The sequence below is a fragment of the Panthera onca genome, chromosome B3, assembly GCF_046562875.1.
Source record: "Panthera onca isolate mPanOnc1 chromosome B3, mPanOnc1 haplotype 2, whole genome shotgun sequence".
Lineage (NCBI taxonomy): Eukaryota > Metazoa > Chordata > Mammalia > Carnivora > Felidae > Panthera > Panthera onca.
In genome coordinates, this window is record NC_138344.1 from 133,290,453 (window position 1) to 133,312,697 (window position 22,245).

Genomic DNA, 22,245 nt, shown 5'->3' on the forward strand with positions numbered 1-22,245 from the left:
AGAGACCTCTTTTCAAAGCTGGATAGGTATCTCTTTTCTCACTGTGAAAACCCAGACATATCTGGGTCTTGCCATCCTGAGTTAGAAACAGATTTACTATGCTTTCCAAGCCCTCTGTCATGGAACATATAGAACAGTACCACGTAGGATGAATGGGAAGAGGGTGTGTGTGGCATCTACTAAGAAATAGTTCGTTGGCTGATGCGTATCAGTTCATTTACCTCATAATCTTCCAGAGATAAAGGAGAGGAGAAGTAAAAACAAACACACAAACAAACAAACCCACAAAATCTCTCTGAAAACAGAAGCATTGCACCTGAGGGTGGTCCAGGCTACCCCATGATCAGCCAAAGGTGGCAAAATAAAACTTCAACCATTAGGTTTTCCCACAAGGTTTTAGCATTCTTTAGAACACGCAGAGAATGCTGATCTTCCCTGAGGGCGAGACTTTTTTTTTTTTAATAAATATGTTCCAGGAGAGAACTCTACTAGGTTTTCATCCACATGAAATCTCCTAAAACACCACAAGGAAACTTAAAAGCAACCAAATCACTAGCTTAGTGGTTTCTGATGACCACTGGGTAAAGGCAAATTTTCTTAATTATTCCCAAGTAAGACCCACTGGCTTTAAATGTCTACAAAAATGTGAAATTAAATGCACTCCTATCATCCCCAACTGAGCCATCTGTAAAGATCTCATAAGCACACAATTTTCAGGACCTGAACAGCTCCCGAACTGTTTTCTTAAACCTTCCATTATAGTTCCATTTCCATCTCATTGCAGTCATATACGTTAATGACTTCTGCTGGAAGCATCAACTGGCAGAAATAACCTCCACTCGCTATAGCTGAGGGGGAAAAAAAACGTCAAAGGAGAAAAAATGAACGAGGAACTTCATTTTCTGGATATATCTGCCATGGAGGGATTCTGAAGTTATAAAAATCTCTGTCCTAAAAACAGTTTGCTTGTCCACTACTAGACAGCTCATGCGAGATCTCACTTTACCTCAGGGTATTAACCTTCCAGAGAGACTTTGAAAATAAGGTTTTGATGTGATTGCATATTTTAAGGGTGGCACTTCACCACTGCACTGCCGACTAGTTTGGTTGTGGGCACTGAGAGCCCACATGAAGTTCAGAACAGGAGATTAAATATGAGAAATTACCAGCAACATTCCCAATGTCAATCAGACCTTCTACTTTTTTACACTCAGGTTTCATTTGCTTGCAGTTGAAAAGTTAACAAATTATTGGTAGCTATCAAAGTCAGAAGGAAAGAAAGGAGAGGAAGGGAGCCAGAAGCAAGTCAGGTTTTTATGTACAAATCCGTTTTGTAAATCCATTATGTAAATCCGTTTTGTATGTGTTTTTTAAATTGTGGTAAAATTCACATAACATAAAATTTACTATTTTAACCATTTTGGTGTATAATCCAATGGCACTTAGTACCTTCAGTGCTATACAATCATCACCTCTATCTGGTTCCAGAATATCACCCCAAAAGGAAAGCCTGTACCCTTCTAGTAGTCACTACATTCCCCCCTTCCAGACCCTGGGAACAACTAATCTGCTTTTTGTCTCTGTAGATTTGCCTGTTTGGGACATTTCATAAAAATGGAATCACACAATTTGTGGCCTTTTCATATCTGGCTTTTTCACTCAGCGTAATGTTTCCAAGGCTCACTTATGTTGTAGCCTGGGTCAGTCTTCACTCTTTTTGTGGCTGAATAATACTCCGTTGTGTGGACATACCACATTCTGTTTATCTAATCGTCAGCGGATAGACATTTGGATCGCTTCCATCTTTTGGCAATCATAAACAGTGCTGCTACGAACATTAACGTTCAAGTTTTTGTTTGAACACCTGCTTTCAGTTCCTTGGAGTGTTTCCCTAACAGTGGGGTTGCTGTAAATGTACTGTTAAGTCCTCAGCTATGGTCTCACCCCATAGAGCTTACAAAGCAACGTTTGCATCTCCTAAGTGTGTCATAAATTTGCAATGATCAGCTGATCCTTGAGGAATCCTATGGTTATGAGCGGTATTAACTGGACAAGCTTTCTGATGTCTGGTGCAGACCAAGATACCAGTGAATAAGCCCACCAAACACAAAGTGCTTCTCAGCTGGGGAAGGCAAAGAATCCCTTGTGGAAATGAGAAAATAAAATTCTCGGGTCCTGCCCCAAACCTACTCAGTTGACATTTCTGAGGTCAGGATTAGGGATGTGTACTTGTTCAAAAATGTTGCTCGCATAATTCTGATGCACACCTTTGGTTCAGCCCTCAAGGAATTGGAAGCAGTTCAACCTAGGTCACGTGAGCCACATCAACCAAGACCACAGGTCTACTCGTGCCTCAAGTCCAACACAGACAGGAAGTGACTCCTCTCGCGTCAGCACCAACCAGTTAGCAGCTGAAAATGCCCAGGGGCAACTCCAGTCTATCCAGACTTCTTTAGGAGCCTCTTCACGGTACTTCTCAGAAAAAAAAGGAAAACTAATTGAAAAAACTTCTCTCCCTTCCTGACATATCTTTATTCAGAATCCCACCTCATAGGATTTTTATAAGTTAAAGTACATTGATTTCAATACCACAAACCTTAGGCAATAGTGGAAGATATGCTCTAATTCTGTGAAAAATAATGTCGAAGTAAACAGCAGGCAGATCCCCATAGTGCACTCAATGTACTCGCATCTTCTAGTGGGGGAAAACCATTAATCTCCTTAATAAAATATATATGCTTTTGAGTCAACAATATGAACAAATGCATCATATTTAAGCAATCTTGAAAGACTGGATTTTTAATCAGCTCTTAAAACAATTATAAGAACACTTGCCAGTATAATCAGTTACTTTAATTGTGCTTCCAAATCTTAAAAGAACCTGTTCGTGCTGACCAGGCAAGGAGTGTTATGAAATGTTGGGAGGAGGTCAATCTGAGAGAAAAGACATTTGGCAATAATTTTTATCTATACTTTTTCAGGGTTTTGTTTTGTTTTGTTTTCCCTTAAAGAACTCTACAAATCAAAATGTCTAGTTTGAACTTCTTAAGGCACCTAAAAATCCCATCAATATATAAATAAATCTCACAGACCAGGTGAAGTCTTGGTGGGGGGTAGGGGGTGGGGGGTGTAAAGTCACCCATCTTCCCTCATGCCCACTAATTCCAGGAAAGCCTCTGGCTTAGCCACCTGGCCCCATGACAGTTGCGCATCCTAAAACCCTGAAGACACCAAAAAGAAGATTCAGCCTCTCTTCCCACAACAGGAGTCTCTTGGCCTTGCCCAAGTGAAACTCTACCATGGCACGAAAAGGGGCCATGACGTGAGGAGGACAGTGGCATGGTAACAAGACAAAGGAAAGTGGAATCTTGTGTGGGGTTGTATGTGATATTCGCTTAGCTTCTGGTAAGCTCCAGACCTTCACCCAGACACCCCTTGGCTATGGCTCTGCAGGCCAAGCTATGGAGGTACCATCAATAAGTTCCCCCAGCAGGGAAAGTGTAAGGAGTAAAAGGAAGAGGGAGAACTTAAGTCAATAAGAGAGCCAAACAGCGATCAACAGCTTGGTTTATGGAACCAGCTTTTATATTTCTCCTCTGAGTTTTAGAGTCAATAGAACTAATCAAACAACTAAGTACTCTTCAGGATCTAATCTGCTTTTGCTCTGGTTAGGTTTTGGTGTGAAATCATCAGCAGACAACCGACTCCTTTGCTACACTGGCATCTGGGAGGGCTTACGTAGCCCCTGCCTTATGGAATGCATTCCTTAGGTTTCAAGAGCTAGCACTGACAATAAATACATAAAAAGATGCTCAACATCATTAACCATCAGGGAAATGTAAATTAAAACCACAATGAGACAGCACGTCCCATGTACAGGGATGGCAACGACTAAAAAGACAACAGCAAGTGCTGTGAGGGATATGGAGAAATTGGAGGCCTCATAACTTTCGGGGGGGAATGTAAAATGGTGCGGCCACTTTGGAGAATCATCTGGCAGTTCCTCCAAATGTTAAACGTAGGGTTACCATATTACTCGACAATCAAAAAAGAATGAACTCTTGCCATTTGCAACAATGTGGGTAGAACTAGAGGGTATTACGCTAAGCGAAATTAGTCAGAGACAGACAAATACCATATGACTTCACTCATATGTGGAATTTAAGAGACAAAACAGATGAACAGAGGATAGGGAAACAAAAATAACATAAAAACAGGGAGGGGGACAAAACAGAAGAGGCTCTTAAATATAGAGAACAAACTGAGGGTTGCTGGAGGGGTGGTGGGTGGAGGGATGGCTAAATGGACAAGGGGTTAGTGGGGAGGACACTTGGAATGGGCCCTGGGTGTTATATGTAGGGGATGAATCACTGGTTTCCACTCCTGAAATCATTATTGCACTGTACGCTAACTAACTTGGATGTAAATTAAATCATTAATGAGTTAAACAAACAAACAAATGTAGAGCTACCGTCCGATCCAGCGATGCCAGTCCTAGGTACAAGAGTGTATATTTCCACCTAAAAACTCGCATGAGAATGTCCACTGCGGCATCGTTCATAGTCACCAACTCGTGGAAACAATCCAAACGTCCATCTGATGAACAGATACATGAGATGTGTTCTATCCATGCGGCGGGATAGTATTTGGTCACAAAAAGGAGGGAAGTGCTGATCCGTGCTACAACTTGGGTGAACCCTGAAAGCAGTGTGCTAAGGAGGCCAGTCATAAAAAGACCACATGGTACGTATCACCCCGTTTATCTGAAGTGTCCAAAACAGGCAGATCCATAAAAGCCAAAAAGAAATTAGTGGTTGCCGGAGGCCAGGGGAAAAGGGGAGCGTGGGGATTGACTACTGATAGGTATGGGGTTTCTCTTTGGGGATGAGAATGTTCTGGAATTAAATAGTAGTGACGGCTGAGCAATCTTGCGAGCATACTACAGACCAGTGACTTTAAATGGGTGAGATGCATAGTGTGGAAATTAGATCTCAATAAAGCTCATATATCTATGACAGAGGGGCAGCGGGACAGAGGGAGGGGAAGGGGGGCAAGGAGTGAGAACACCTGAAGTGCCCTTCTGGCCTCAATCAAGTTCTCCATCACACTCACCATTCGCAGGTTTTGAGTTGTTCTTGTTTCTACTGCTCTGAGGATCTCTCTAAATCTCCCGACTCCTCTTGTCAAGTTCCTGTGTGCACACAGAATTTGACAGGGTTTCCATCTGGCGCGCATTAATATTAAATATTTTATACACATATTTCAATGCATTTTGTCTACATAAAAGCTGTTGGCTAGATTTTCAGCAAACAATTATTCTGCACATGTCCATCCATCTTTGTTCAACTCTGAAAAATTTGGCCTGGGATTGGTGGTCTTTTGCGCTTCCACAGTCAGATTTCCTCAAGAAAAAAAAAATGTGAAAATCGGTTCTAAGGTATAGAAGGAAGAAAGGAAGGAAGGAAGGGAAGGAGGGAGGGAGGGAGGGGAAAGGAAAGGAAAGGAAGGGAGGGAAGGAGGAAGGGAGGAAGAAAATGTAAGATATCTTGCAAGAGTTTCTCCTCAACCTTACAATGGCTCTGTAGTTTTCCTGCTCTATTGATTGGTGCTGAAATCTATCTTTTCACTTAAAAGGTGGGTGGCAACAGGGTACAGAAATGTCAGCACTGAATGCACTGTGGGTAAAGGCTTCCTGTTACTTGCGATTTTTATGGGCAAGACAAAGGTAACAGGTATGAAAACGGTGGGGTTCCACCAAGCAATCACTCTGCATCTTTGAGGACAGAAATCACTGTCCCCAAAACCCATCAAACCGGCCTTCCTCCCCCCAACCCTGCACCAACAAGAAAAAGCAAATGGTCAAAGGCCCTTCCGAGAGCAAATGCATGAGGACTGGAACCCGGAGCTGCCTGACTCTGCTCAGAACACATCTCCCCTCCCGGCCCCACACCTCCCAAGACAAACGGACAAATCATTGTTTAGTGACATCCTGGTGCAGATGTCCAGGCCCCTGCCCGTTGTCCTCCCTGAAAGCTGCGCCTGCCCTGCTCAGCTGGGAACACTTCCCATTTACATTGAGTGCTGCCACCACCTATGACATAACTCGGTGATATTTATAACTTGCTCATTAGGACACATCTCATCTTTCCAAAAAGCCGCAGAACGGGTCAGCCGGTACAAACCTGTCAGCCAGCCTCTGCCGGCTGGGACAGATGCTCTAGGTATTTGCCTCTCTTCTTGGGTGACATTTTAAATCATGCAAAGGTATTTAATCAAACTGAATGTGGGGTTTCTGTAGGTTACAAGCACTCACGCAGGCTGTTCCTTTGTATCTGATACCTACATGACGTCCCAGGACTCTCGTTCATAAGTACAGCCCTGGAACTTTAAGATAATAGTTTACTGGCGTATGTACATAAATACTCTCGGATTCCTCTCACCCACACATATCAGATGATACCAGATCAGAAGCTTTATGGTGACATAAAAAGAGAAGCGTGTGCTCAGGACTCTAAGCGGCGCTAAAGAAAATCTAACAGAGGCGTGAATAAAAATTAGGTAATGGGCCCCAGGACATACAATCTCCTCTGCTTTCCCCTTCGTTTGTTTTTATGGGATCTGTGTTCACAGGCAACAAAGTACATTTGCTTTGGACTGAAGCTCAGCTCTCTTAAGTAACGGGGTGGGGGGTGGGGGAGGAAATAGCAACAGCTAAAAAAGGGATGGGTGTGGGCACGGTGGGCTAATTTTGTTCCAGAATCACAGACCAAGCTCCTACTGTGCGCAAAAGGAACGGCAGTTTGAACTGTAGGACGTAAGGGTGGGGCTGAGGGAACACAACTAAAGACCCAGTGTGTAAAGGGCTGTTTTTCCAGGGTGGAAATCAGGCCTGAAAGTAGCATCAAATCTGAATATGATGAGCCAGGGAAGGCTGCAAGATAGGCACTGGTCATTCAGAATGTCTCCCGCGCCCTGCTGGCAAAAGGAGACACTTATCCAGTTACAGACACACAGAATTTTCCAGCTAGACACGATCCAACGCAACCTAGTCCATTATGACACAGAAGTGAAATGGCTCGCTCAGGTTCACAAACCCAGTGAGAGAATGAGCTGGAAGCTTTCTCCTGGGTTCTATCACCTTTCTGGGCAAAAGAAATGTCAGCTCTGAAAGCCAAGTGAGGCTCTAGAAGAAAGAACAAAGTACGAATAAGAGAGCTCAGGTCTCTGTTTTGTAACATTTATATGCAAATCACTTCATATATACATAATACAGATTTTACCCGTTCCAGTGACCACAGCTAATGAGCTACTGCTAGGAAGTGGTTCACGATCCAAAAGAAAATGCGTCAGCCCAGGTGAAGCCTTCTGGAGGGTACTGCCTCGGCTGCCTTAAAAGAGAAAGGATGGCTGGAGAAACTCAACTACTCTCTGAGGGCCAGGAGGCTCTCCCGCGCGGGACCGAGGCCCCCTGCTGGATGACTGGAGGAAGTGTCTGGGCCTCAGGGGTGCGGCACAGGAGGGGGCTGATCAGCCTCTGGGTGCTTGTTCCCAAGGTACCCACGCTGCCTCTGAAGCAAACAGTTTTTCTCAACTGTTTCCACGGTATTTCTGGCGGGAGCTTTTCAGAATCGAATTGTTCCTCAAGCTCTGGGATCCTGCTTGTAAACAAAGGATCCACAGTGACCCCCGAAGGCCTCACCCCGCCGTGCCAATCAAACGAATGTGGCACCATCCACATGTGGGTGTCCGGCCACAGACCAGGCTGACAGCAGGAAGAAGGGGCTGGAGGTGAAAGATTTTAAATAGCAGAAGAGGAAGAAAGTTTCCCAGATGCAGAAACATCTCCTTCTCAGCAACTCCTATACCATTCATATATTTTTTTTTAGGCACATAATTTTATTCAACCAATCATTTCCAACCGTTGCCATGACAGCAGGAAAAAAATTTAAGCTAGATGGATGATCATGACAGAAAGGAACAAAAAGGGGAAATTAACTTATAAGAATTATAGCCTAAATGCTATGAAATACTCCATTTTGAGGGAAATAAAAGCCACAGGATTGCCTTCATGTCTCTAAACTATTAGTTTATTCTTCAAATGTTGAGATCATTAAATATCTAGAATGAAATGTTGCTTAAAAACTCCACTCCAAAACGAAGACAAGGGAGGCCAGGACGTTCCTTGGTTTTGAGGGTTTCCACAGACCCTCCACATTAGGTCACTGATTCCATTTCAACACCCTTGACTGAGAGAGCACAATGATGTCAGAATTCATTATGGCAAACTAGTCTCAAAATGAATGTTCCTGCCAGCCTGTGAGCAGCGGGCACTTTGGCAAGCTGTCAGAACTTGGGGTTCACCTCCCGCATCTTGCTTGGGTAAGCTTCCTGAGCTGGGTGCGTCTCCCTCCATGTGGAAAGGTTCCCAACAGCTCAGCTATCACCAAGGAGAAGGGGCCTGGGCGTCCCTTGAGCCCCAGCCGGTTGTCCAGTGTGACGAGCAGGCACAACCCTGCCTTCCCTTGCCAACATCCCTGTGTGTCCCCAACCCTGTGGGGAGAGCTTGGGCCAGTCCCACCGCCTTGCTCGTGTTCAAACCCAGGCAACCTACTGCTCTGTCTTGACAGGAAAGCCCGCCCACTTTTCCCAGGGACGCGTTCTGTTCCTGGTGACCTACTTGCACTTCTTCTTCCCTCCTCCTTTCTCCATCTGGTTTCAGATGGGAGGAACCTCCCAGGTCTCGTCTGCTGGCCCTTAGGTCAGGGCAAAAGCATGACTTCCTGAGGACACCGAGGGAGGCGGCCCCGCCAGCACTTGGCCTCCCTCTGGACCCTGCGGGCCCTGCGGCAGCCATTTGAAGGCTGGTCTCTGAAATTTACACCCTGCCACGTGCAAGTCCACGGCAGCGCCTGTTTCACGACTCTGAGCCACATTCAGAGCTCTTTGACACGGCCACCTGTGCCTCTGTGCCATGAAACCAAGGAGGAGCTGCATTGGGAAGGAAACCAGAGCTCCAGAATCAAAACCAAAATGGGAAACCAGGGCTGGGAGAAACTCGGAGACGTTCAGAACCGTTACACCTTGTGATAGGTGGCTCCTTCAACAGCAAGCTCAATACACCTTTTTCGTTATTATTTCTCCTTTCGTTTCTTGGGACCAGCGTGGGTGGGACGGGGCAGTTCTTCCCCTAACTTGTCCTTCCAGATTATTTTCTGACCTCAGAGTCTGGCCCAGGCCACCAACACTCTTCGATTCAATTATCCATTATCACGGTCATGCAAACCCAAAGTTCTGGGGTGAATAAAATACTTTTTATGCTGTTTGTCAAACTCCTGGATGATAAGGAAAAAGTGCTTCTGCTAGAGTAAGTTCAATATTTTTTCTCCTCTGTGGTTAAGAAATTTATAACCAAAGATCAATTACAGAACAAGTCAAGCTAGTAGATCTCTCAGAACTAAGAAGTCGCTGGCTTTTCCCAGGTCTTTTCTTACCAACTAGCACCCCTGAGGCTCTTCAGCAGTAGGGTCATTTCAACAGTCACTGAGTGCATTGTTCTTCAGGTTCCAGGCTCATCCCTGAAGATACACTGGCGAGCAACGGACACCATCCCACCCCAGGGAGCTCAGAGAGCTTCACACACCCCATAAGAACGTAATAAGCATCTCGAGGACCAAGATCTGTGTTCTGTTCACCGACATACCCCAAGCCCCTCAAACAGAGTCTGGCATACAGCAAGTGCTCAATAAATACTTGTTGAATGAGGGATGCCTGGGTGGCTCAGTCAGTTAAGCATCCGACGTCGTCTCAGGTCATCATCTCACGGTTCGTGAGTTTGAGCCCCTCGTCGGGCTCTGTGTTGACAGCTTGGAGCCTGGAGCCTGCTTTAGATTCTCTCTCTCTCTCTCTCTCTCTCGCTCTCAAGAATAAATAAACATTAAAAAAATTTAAATACTTGTTGAATGAATTTCAGAGCTACTGTAAGTCGAATAAACCAAGATCACAAGGGAATACATTTTCTACCTGCTCCTTGTCCCCTTCTTTCTCGCTGCACTGGGTTGGCAGACAGCACAGCAATGCACTCTCTTAAATAGAATATGTCACAGATGCCCTCGGTGGCATTGCAGCATGGGTGCCTGGGGGAACAGTGACATACCTGCCTGTCCCAAGTGGCAGAGTGAGGCATGCCTGGCCTGACAGCTTCTAGAGAGCTGCACGGATAAGAAGGATTTTGAAGATTTTTTAAAAACCTTCCAAATATTTCAGGGAAGCTTTCCTGCTCACGTGCCTTTTACACCTGCTCCTCTCTGTCTGAAGTGTTCTAGGAACTGTTAGTCATCCTTCAAGACCCAGGTCAGAGGCCACCTGGGGAGCCTTTTCCTAGGTTCCCTAGGAAAACGCAGGTACTGCTTCCTGGGGTTCTCCCAACAAGCTCGCTTGTGTTTTGAGCCTAGAGAGCACTCAACACACTGGTTTTCACATGTATTTCTGTCTGTCTGCCAACCAAAGCGTGATCACCTTGGGAGCAAAGACCCTCTTTGTCCCAACTGCTACATAGAGCCAACCAGGCACCCAGTGACACTTAGGAAGCTGTGTGCCCTCAAAAGAAAGAGTGAGCGCTATCTTGTATTCCAAAATCCCTTTCCCCATCTCCTTGATGAAAAGTCTTCTTGACCACAAATGGGACAACTGAAGCAGACCCTTCTTACATGAGACACACCCCACTGGTACGCTAGACATTGTCAACACAACCCCAGAAGGACAGAAATAAACCAGCCTTCTCTAGGTCAATTTCTCTTAGCTCTCAGGCTTGAGAATTGCTTCCTCTTCATTTATACAACCTTAGGATCATCTATTTGGAAAAAGTCTGAAGTCAAAACCAGATATCCAGATCGGGAAAGTGTGAGAAGAAAAAGACATCCTTCGCAGTCCAAAAGGGCACTTCTGGCCGGCTGTCAGGGAGCTGCTTTTTGTCCCAGAATGGACTCCAGCTTCTCCCTCTGTACACGTTCTTCGCCTCGTATCCAATGACATGCACTTGTGAAGACAGATGGCTTGCTGTAGTCAGAGGCCAGGGATCAAACCCACAACCTTGGCCTGGTTAGCAAAGGACTCTGTCTGATCAACGGAGCAGGCCAGCTGCAGCCTAGATATAGTGGTGGAGGGTGTGACAGCCATCCACGCTGGGAGGCGATCAAGCAGGCGAAGCTTCCGGAAGTCTCGCTGCAAACCTAATGAGAGTTGTACTAGGCTTAACAACATTTTTTCTGACTACCTCAGCAACTGAGGCTTCCCCGTGACAAAAGCAGAGTCAATCAGGCGTTTCGGTCAGCCGGCCAGGCAGCAGGCAGCACGCGGAGCAGGCTCTGTGTATCAGACAGCGTCTCAGGCAGCGGAGGGACAAGTCCAGTGAGGCAGGCAGGGCTGTCGCGGAGCCGGGACAGGACATGCACACTTCCAGCGTGGTGTACTAGAGGCCCCCAGATGCAAGCTGGACTCGGGCAAAAGAACGGCACCCTTCCCCCAACAACCTCTTCCCTGACACTCGCCCGGACCCCCGGCCTCTGAGGAAACACGGAATACGGAGAGGCTTGCTTCCTCTCACGTTCTTCTCCTCCAACTTTGGGGAATGGGTCAAAGGCTATCAATCCTCATCTATCTACTGAGTGCCTATGGGCATCAGGAAAGGGGCACAGGGGTGCAATTGTGAGCCAGCCAATACACATGCATCCTCATGAGCTGTGCTGTGACCATGGTCACCTTCGCCCCGAATCCCAGCAGTATCCAACACAGAGCAGGACTCCTCAGTCTAATGCTACCTGCACCAAAAGAACCAGAACTTATCTAACACGTGAGGCTGGCCCTCCCATATGCTCACCTGGAAATCCACATACTTACATATATACTTATACCTAGACCAAACAGAACATGGGTCCTAGAGCCACATGGTAAGGGCTCAAGCCCCAGCTTCATACTCACTCACTGTTGACCTTGGGCAAGAGCCTGTGCCTCTGCTTCCTCATCCGTAAAATGGGGATAACAAATGTAGCCCCCTCCCCCCCACAGACTGGTTCTAGGAATTAAATGAGTTAATACACATGGCAAGTGCTTTTAAATGTTTAACATTATTACTACTATTTCCTCACAACTCTGTCGTTGCTCTAAATAGTTTTGGAATTCTGGAAACTACCTCCCAGTCAACTTACGGAACATGAAAGTCTGTTTTACCGCTTTGGAGACATTTCACTTTGAAGCAAAAAAAAAGTTATTCCTGGTTTGGATTCACTCATTCACTTTGTTATTTACTGAAAACCTACCATGCCCTCAAAGACAAAAGACAACAACCCATGTCAAGGGAGGGTAACAGAAGCTCCTTCTCCGGGGCTCTGTAATCACTCTCCCAGGAAATGATGGTGAGATCTCCCAAGTGTGCTGGTGCCCACAGGGAGGAGTGCAGAGTCCCCACCGAAGCTGTAGGGGACGGTCCGGGACAAATGCAACACTGAGAAGCAGAGGCACTGAGGGAGGTGAACTGAATCCTTCTCGTGCTGTCTCAGTTAAAACAGCCAACTTACAGAGATTGCTCTGAATCAATTGATGAGGGCCAGGCCAAACTCAAAAAGGTTAACCTGGGAGGCTGAACCACTAACTGTCTCACAAGTACTTTTGACCTCCTGCTCACCCAGCCGATTGTGCTACGGAGAAGGAAAAAGGCGGAGAAGACATCAAGGGGAGGACAGTCCTTCCAAATGTACTGCAATACTTGAGCTGAAAGTTAAGTACAAGGATCAGAGTGCAATACTCACTTCCATTTCAATTAGCGGAAAACAGAACTGCAGTTCCAGAACAACGTCTGGGGACAATATTTTAAAAGCTATGACAAGTGGGAAAAAAATCCAAGGGACTCAGTTAAAAAGAAAAAAAAGAAAAAGATCTTTAAATGTACAGGGTCACGGGTCCAAACGCCTTCAGGAGCCAAGCAAGCAGCCACGTGGGTGGGGCCAGGCAGCGGCAGCAGCTGCGGGTGGTGCTGGGGCCCCAGGCCTGCCTAAGGTGTAGAGTTCAAAATCAGACCAGATACACTCCATGTGGGGAAGGCGGGGCGGGGGGGAGCTCCGCCATTAAATTGGCAAATGAGAGCCTCCAGTATTTTTCTTGGGGAAATAAAGCAGTATATCTCAGCTTGAGGCAGCGTGGTGCCGTTTGGGATTCGCAGACATTCCCGTGAGTCATGCCAGATAACTTGCTTGGGTCTGGGAGAGGCTAATAAGCTGGGGACAGAAAAGAAGAAAAGGGCAAAGGTTGCGGGTGATCATGAGCAGAAGAGGAGGAAGGGAGAATGGAATGTGAGACATCTGGAAACACAGCGAAGGGAAAACAATACCAGATGCTAGGCACGCACCGCGAAGGGTAAGAATGTGGGCAACTGGCTTTATCTTGCTGTGCCTGTTTCCTCGTCTAGAAAATGGGACTATCTTCCCTCCAAACACCGGAGTAAGATGACACCTGTACAGCTCCTGACCCAGTGCTCAGAACCATGTGAACTCCCCCCGTTCTCCAACCATCCACTGCCTCCCACCATCTATCATCTGGCTCTCCGCTCCACATGTCAACATTGACTGGGCCAGAGCCAAAAGCAGCCGCTGCTATGTCCGTGTGCCTTTGGTTTAGCAGAAAACAGAGGCAAATCAGGACCAGCTTCTATTAAATACTATATCAAAATGTTCTTCTCAACCAACCAACAAGTATTTATTTAGCACCTTCTGTAGTTTTACAGAACTTTTACATGAGGAAACAAAGGCTCAGGAAATTACGTAACATCGTACAGCCCACAGATAGAAGAGCCAGCATTTGAACTCAGGCTCAATCTGATTCTGGTGCGAAAGCTGAAGACCATCCCCGTCGTGCAGAAGCCCGCAGACAACCTGGAAACTGTGGCCGCTTCGCGTGACGCAGAAACAGAGGCAGAAGAGAGGCCAGAAAGGTTGGGAGCAGCGAGGGTCCAAGTCTCCACCTGAATACACTGGTTTCTAAAGAAGGGATGGGATTGGAGGCCCCTCCCCTGGGGGCGGAGGACAAAGGAACCTCGGGGAATTTCTGCTGAGTGGTCTGGGCAGAAACACAACTCTGAAGTAAGACGGTATCAGAGAGACTAACACTGACCAAAGGACGACAGTACAGAGACGGGTCTCTCCCCAGTCATCAGGACAAGCTTATAAATTAAATTCTTTCATCATACAGTGACTCGTTTATTTGACCTTCCCATTCACAACCAGTCGTCTAAGATGGTGAGCTCAACTGTACCTTTGGACCATCTATAGAAAAAAAAAAAGCTTTGCTAAGCACACAAGCAGGACAGGACAAGCGTGATCTGTGAGGAGCATATTTAATTGTCTTGGGGGAATAAGCTATTTTCAAGCCCCTCGAAGCCATTCAGAAGTGTATTAATAAACCACTGACAAGGTAATTAAAAAATATTTCACTCCCTCATCAAGAAAGCCCCTCTAAGACTTTCAGCTCCTTCAGGACAGAGACTGGGTCCTCGTGTGCTCGCAGGATACGACCCAGCTGCATACCTGCTACTCACAGGGCTGCTGTCAGGATTACGTGAGGTAACAGTCATCGCTGAGTAAATGCGAACCACCATCATTATCTTCTTCTGAGGCAACACCAACTGGTTCCATGCCATCTCCCAACCCATTATTCCAGATGGTCTCCCACCAACCTAGTGAGGCATGTAGGACTTCATTACCTTCAACTGACAGAGAGGGAGACCGAGTCCCTGAGAGAGAAAGGGAGAGGCCCGCCCAGCAGCTCCATCAGTGAGTGGCCCCTGGCTTCCCAGTACAGGGATCCCTCCCCTGCTCTCTGCTGGGCACTGTTCTATCTCATCTTTCACTGCCCACCCTCCCCCATTCTTTGTTAACTTTTATTGTATGAAATATAGAGCAGACAGCCAAATAAAACAAATAAATCTCCTGGGGAATTCTTAGGAGGCAAACACCCTTATAACTACCACTCAGGTTTAAAAAAAGACCACTGTCAGGGAGGAGAGCCTGGGAGACTCAGTCGGTTGGGCATCCTACTCTTCATTTCGGCTCAGGTTGTGATCCCGGAGATCGTGGGATCGAGCCCTGCATCAGGCTCTGCAAAAAGCCTGCAATCTGTTTAGGATTGTTTTTTTCTCTCTCTCTTTCTCTCTCTCTATTTCCCTCTTGTGTCTCCCCCTGCTTGTGCACACATGCTCTCTCTCTAAAAAAAAAAAAAAAAAAAAAAAAGACCATTGTCAAACACCCTATCCCAATTAACAGGCTCCTCCCTCCACCCAAAAGTACCTGCTACCCTGTCCTTTAGAATAATCGCCTCATTCCATTTCCTTATGGCTTACTCCCTCGAGTATACATACCTACACTACAGTTCAGTCTTGCCCACTTTTCTCCTTACTCGAGGAGTCTTTAAAATCTCTTAATCTGTAGGTGCCCTTTCTACCTCCTTCTTTTCCTTAGAATTTATCTATTAAAGAATCTGAACTGTTTGCCCCATCGAGTTTCTCCTTAGCTGGAAAACGGCACAGTTTCATACTTTTCTCTGTTGTCTGTATTTCTTAAACTTGGTAGTTGGAATTCAAGACTTGACCTATTCAAGTTCAATCCCTTTGCTCAAGATTTTGCCAGTGGTGTACCCCTCTATCAGGAGGCACATCATTTCTGGCTGTCACTTTTTTTTTTTTTTTTTTTTTTTTTGGTGTTAGCAGCCCTTAGATACATGAATTCACTGGGAGGTACAAAATGGTGATATTCTAAGTCTCTCTTTGCATTTTCATTCATTAGCTGGAATAATCTTATAGGAAGGTGTTTCCTTTCATCTAATATTCGGTTTTCCAGTGCTTTTTATTTACTTTGTTGATACCGATTTAGAACTCATGAATTTAAACATATTTGATGAGTCTCTTGCAATTTTTATCCTTCTTGAAATTCAAATTGTCCCATATTTGGCCTGAATTCTTTAAACATGATCCTAGAAATCTTTTGAGTTTCCTTGCTATCTGGTATGTAAAGATGTTCCAAACTCACCCTATTCATTTCTTATTCCAGAACTGGAATGATTTCTTTTATTGGTAAATGATACTTCAAGATCACAATCATGCACTAGGGATGTTCATTGCTACTGGGTCAGTCACTGACTCAGACCTCTCTCCCTCTCTCCCTTTTTCTCTCCCTCCCTCTCTCTCTCTCACGCACACAGGTGTATATATGTGTATATATACACACATGCACACACATGTACATATGCAGACACACAATACCTCATGGTTTCAATCATTTCCAATTTAATCATTCATGACTGACACAGTTTGTTCTTGATTTCTTCCATTTTAAATCTGTTTTGCCTTTCTCCCACACCAAGAAATCTGGTTCTCAAGGACACAGGGCATAATAGATAGAACATTCCATAAGTATTCATTTGCTTTATTCCATGTCACATGAAAGTGTTTTGGAGTAGCAGTACTAATAATACCACCATCATTGTGATTACTGAAATATTAAAAATTTATTTTCCACATGTGCTATCAGCGTTCTCTTTCCATTTTAAAATTTGTGATTGTACTCTATCTGTTATGAGACACACAAAGAAACAGAAAAGCCTGACCTATGGCCAGAAAAAAAGAGCAATCAATATAAACTCACTCCAAATGGATCCACATGTTGGATTTAGCAAAGACTTCAAAGAAGCCATTATAAGTACAATCAAAGAATTAACAGAAACCATATACGAAGATGTTTTTTTAAGATCAGTCGATTCAAAAACAGGGAATCTCAATAGTGAAACAGAAATGATAGAAATTAACTAAATGAAGATTTTTAGAATTAAAAAGTATAAGTACAATGAAAAATTCCCTGAACGGAATTTGGCTGCTTTGAGATGGCAGAAAAATCACAAGCTTAAAGATGAATGAATAAAAATTGTCCAGTCCAAAGAACAGAGAGAAAAAGTACTTTAGAAAAACAAACATGTAATTATAAGACTGCCAAAAGCAAGAAAAAAAAAAAACCTTGAAAGTAACAACCAAATTAATCACATACAGGGGAACAACCATACTATTCTCATCAGAGGAGTAGATACACTCTAGGTACGGAAAGAAAAGAAACTATCACCAAGAATTCTATCTACAGTAAAGCTATCACCCAGAAATGAAGGCCAATAATGACATTCCCAGATAAACAAAGAGTGAGGGAATTCTCAGCTAGGGAATTCTCACACCCAATACGAAATTTTAAAGGAAGTCCAGACTACAAGGAAATGACAACAGAGGGCAATTTGAATCCACAGGACAAAAATCAGTAAGAGTACCAGGAATGTAAATATAGGGGTAAATATAAAATATTGTATGAATACATTTTTAAATCATTTTAAACTCCTATAAGATTGTATAAGGGAATACCTATTTTCTGCACTGTTGTGTTTATAACATAGAGAGACATTAATAGCACAAAGAAGGGAGGAAATGAAGCTATATTAGAGTCAAGTTGTAGATTTTAGTAAAATTGAGTCAGCGTTAAGCTGAAGTAGACCATGATCATTTAAGATCTACATTGTAATTCATAAAAAATCAACAGAAGAGTTAAGATGTAATACTAAAAAGTATTTGCTTAACACAAAAGAAAGTGATAGGGAGAAACAAAGAATCAAAAAAGATGCCAGACATATAGAAAAAAAACAAGATGCAGACATGAGTCGAATCACATCAACAGTTACATTAAATGGGAATTGAATCAAAAGGCAAAAATGTTTATACTAAATTAAAAAAGCAAGATCCAACTACATGCTATCTACAAGAAATATATACAAGTAGTACTTTACTCCAAAGACACAAACAGGTTGAAAATAAAAGGATAAAAAAGATACACTATGTAAACAGTAACTACAAGACAGCTAGTATGGTTATACTGATATCACATAAGACAGTCTGTAAGTGAGGAAACATTACCAGAGACAAAGAGGCATTTATAAAGAACCTACAGCTAACATGTTATGGTGAAAGACCGAATGCTTACTTCTTAAGATCAGGCAGGAATAAGATAAAGATGTCTACTCTTATCACTTCTCCTCAGCTTTGTTTTGGAAGTTCTTGGCAATGCAACAAGGTAACAAATGGAAGTAAAAGGCATACAGTTTGGAAAGGAGGAAGTGAAACTGGTTTTATTCACTGATGATGTGATGCCGCATATAAAAATTCTAAGGAATCTATTAAAAAATTTACCACAACTAATTAGTAAGTTTGGCAACATCACAAGAAACGATATTGAAATACAACAATATATCAACAGTATATCTATATGATAGCAAAGAATAATCTGAAAGTGAAATTAAGAAAATAATTCCTCAGGAGGCCTGGGTGGCTCAGTCGGTTAAGCGTCCGACTTCGGCTCAGGTCACGATCTCACGGTTCATGGGTCTGTGCCCCGCATCAGGCTCTGTGCTGACAGATAAGAGCCTGCAGCTGCTTCAGATTCTGTGTCTCCCTCTCTCTCTGCCCCTCCCCCACTTGCATTCGGTCTCTCTCCAAAATAAACATTAAAAAAAAATTTTTTTAAAGAAAATAATAATTCCATTCACAATAGCATAAAAATGAATAAAATAATTAGAAACAACAATAAATGCTTAACTTGCACAATAAAAGCCACAAAAAATTCTTGAGAGAAATTAAAGAAAATCTAAATAAATGAAGAGATCCTGGATTGGGAGATTCACTATTACTTTTATGGCAATACTCCCTCAATTGATCTAGAGATTCACTGCCAACCTTATCAAAATCCTGGCAGGCTTTTTTTGTAGAAATTGACAAGCTGATTCTAAAATTTATATGGAAATGTCAAGGACTGAGAATAGCCAAAATAATTTTGAAAAAGAACAAAGTTAGAGAACTCACACTATCTAATTTCAAAACTTGCTGTAAAGCTACATATTCAAGACAGTGTGGTATTGGCTTATAGACAGACATATAAATCAATGCAACAAAACAGAGATTCCAGAAATAAACCTTTAGATTTATGTTCAGTTAACTAATTTTTTTACAAAAGTGTCAAGGCAATTTAGTGGGAAAAGAGACTTTTCAACAAATGATGGTTGGACAACTGGATATCTAGATACAAAAAACTTTTTTACTCAGACCCTTACCTCACAGCATACACAAATATTAAAGCAGATTACAGACCTACATGTAAAAGCTAAAACTAGAAATTTTCTGGAATAAAACATAGGAGAAAATCTGTAGTCTTAGATACGACACCAAAGGATGACCCATAAAAAAGAAAAATTAGACTCCATCAAAATCAACTTTCCTCTTTAAATGACCTCATTAAAAAAAATTAATACAAGCCACAGACAGGCAGAAAATACATGCAAAGTATATACCTGATAAAAGACTTGCATCAAGAATATATAAAGAAGTCCTACAACCTGATAATAAGACAACACAGTAGAAAACCAGGCAAAAGATCTGAATAGATATTTCATACAGAAGATATAAGGACAGCCAAGAGGCACACGAAAACTGCTGAACCTCATTAATCATTAGGGAAATACACATTAAAATCACAATGAGATACCACTAGAAACCCACTAGACTGGCTTTAATTTGAAAACTGACAACACTAAGTGTCAAAGAGGATGAAAAGAAGTTGGAACGCTCCCACGTTGCTGGCAGGAATGTAAAATGGCACAACCACTTTGGAAAACAGCTTGGCAGTTTCTTAAAAAGTTAAACACAAACTTATATGACCCATCAATTCCACTCCCATGAATCCATCCAAGGGCAATGAAAACATGTCTACAGAAAGACTTGTACATGAATGTTCATAGCAGTATTATTCATAACAGTTAAAAAGTGCAAGCAATCCAAACGTTCATCAATTGGTAAATGAATACACAAAAGATAGCATAGCCATGTGATGCAATAACTATTTAGCAATAAAAAGCAATGACCTACTGAGACTTGCTACAATGTGGGTGCACATAAAAACCATGCAAAGTGAAAGAGGCAAGACACAAAGGACTCCATATTCTATGATTTCCTTTCTGTGAAATGTTTAGAGAAGGCAAATCCATAGAGCCAGAGAACAGATCAGTGGTTGCCCGGGGCTAAGGGTGGGAATGGAAACAAATACGCATGAACTTTTTAGGGTGATGGAAATGTTCTAAAGGTGCCATGTGCCGATGACTGCACCACTGTAAAAATTTACTCAAAGCAATTAAACTGCAAATTTACAACAGGTGAGTTTTTGATATATATCTATAAAACCTAAATAAAGCTGCTAAAAAACATAGCAGCTTGCTTTATGATAACTCTTGGCTATCTCCCTCTCCCCCCAACGTTTACCTTTTCAGTCTTTTGTCTCTTGTGTCACTTCTTGGTCAACTTCCATTCCACGCTCTGCAGTTTCCCCTCATTGTGGGGCCCAGTCCCGGCAAAGAGCCCACTGGTCCATTTTCAAGTCTTCAGAGGGGCCACACTGCTCCAGCCCCTTAGACCTTATTCGGCAAAACCCTCTCATTTTTAACCGCTGATCCCAACTGGCCTGCCAAGCTGTCCAGCCAACTCTTGTTGGCTATTTTAAAGTCTCTTACTCTCAGGTCCATCAGATGCCCCATCGCTTCCTTCTGCATTCTCCTACACAAATGCAAGTAACATGCTAGTCCATAGCTGTCGGGAATTGTCACATCAGCTTGTACCTTGGTGTTCACGAGTATACCTTGGCATCTGGTTCTGTTATAAATGTTGTTTTGGGTTTGCTGCCTGGTTACGGTATCTTTAAAAAAAAATGTTTTTTAATGTTTATTTATTTTTAAGAGAGAGACAGACAAGGTGCAAGTGGGGGAGGGGCAGAGAGAGAAGGAGACACAGAATCCGAAGCAGGCTCCAGGCTGTGAGCTGTCAGCACAGAGCCTGACATGGGCCTCGAACTCAGGAACCATGAGATCATGACCTGAGCTGAAGTCAGACGCTCAACCGACTGAGCCACCCAGCAGCCCCTACTGTGTCTTTTTTACGTGGATATGTGAGAAGATCCAAAAGCCATGCGGCCCCTGTTGTCATCACTTTCCCAGATTTCTTAGCTGCCAATCGTACCTTTCCCTCTAGGAAGCTGACAAATCCTTCAGTCTGTGGAGCCGATCAAACCTTGGTATAGAGCTTACTATGTGCCAGACACCGTTCAAGCACACTATCGTTACTGAACCCACTTAATCTGCTTAAACAACACATGAATTAGCACTATTATTATCCCCAATTTACAAATAGGGAAATTGAAACAGAGAGGTCAAGAAACTTGCCAAGATCACAGTGCTGGTGAATGTCTCTATAAAACCTAGAGTCAGTGCTCTTTAACCACTAGACAATGCTGCCTCCAGTGAGCGTATGAAATGTATCTGGCCTGATAGATCTAGCATTCACCTGTGACTAACACCCCTGTCCCCCCAGTCCTTCCTAAGATGGGAAACTGTAACCCCTCCTTCAAAGACCAAGTTCAAATGTCAATTCTTCTAAGAAACTGGATGAGCTCACATAGGGAGGTGGCTGCTTCTTCCTTCCTCCCCCTTCTTTTCTCCAACCCATCCCTTTATGATTGTGCTTTTCACCAGGTGTTAAAATTGTTCGTCAACATCCTTGTCTTCCCCATGGGCTCGGAGAACAGTTTTTATTCATCTCCTATCCCAGAGCTTACCCTAGCGACGAGCGCCCAGCAGGCTCTCAATAAACATTGATGGAACTGAGTCGGCAATAGTTTTTTTTCTTAAAACTAGCTCAAAATGTACTTGAAAGCAACATAATTGCATCTTTTTTTTTTTTTTTTTTTTTTTTTTTTTTTAATCTGTAATTCAGAGGTTTTACCAAGTCTGGCTAATGAGTTTTTCTGGGGCATTCTTCAGAAGAAACACAGCATCTGATTCTACTGATATTTTAGCTGCTTATTTCCAACATGCATAGATTGTTGCTTCTGATGCTAATTGCCAGGGAGATTCAAAGGAGAACCAGCTACCACACCCTTCAGCCAAGCACCTGCCAGCACAGAGAGGATATGGGAGGAAGAACTAGCAGAAGAAAGGTACCATGTGTCTGTGCCAGGCCTAAAGAATTACCACCAAACTCACAAATAAACAGGAAAAATTCAAACCTAAAATAGAGAGGAAAGTGGAAAAACCAAATGTCAATTGAAAAGAAATAATTCATTAATTTTTTCTTTTTAA

General features: G+C 43.4%; 1 protein-coding gene across 6 annotated transcripts in view; it reads right to left on the reverse strand.

Annotated features, from left to right (window-relative positions):
* Positions 1-22,245, reverse strand: part of TTC7B (tetratricopeptide repeat domain 7B) — a 254,815-nt gene that overhangs the window by 141,280 nt on the left and 91,290 nt on the right. For all 6 annotated transcript variants that reach the window (XM_060620534.3, XM_060620535.3, XM_060620537.3 and 3 more), the window contains one exon: positions 5,113-5,191. In XM_060620534.3, coding sequence (XP_060476517.2) covers positions 5,113-5,191 — 79 coding nt within the window. The remainder of the gene's footprint in view (positions 1-5,112; positions 5,192-22,245) is intronic.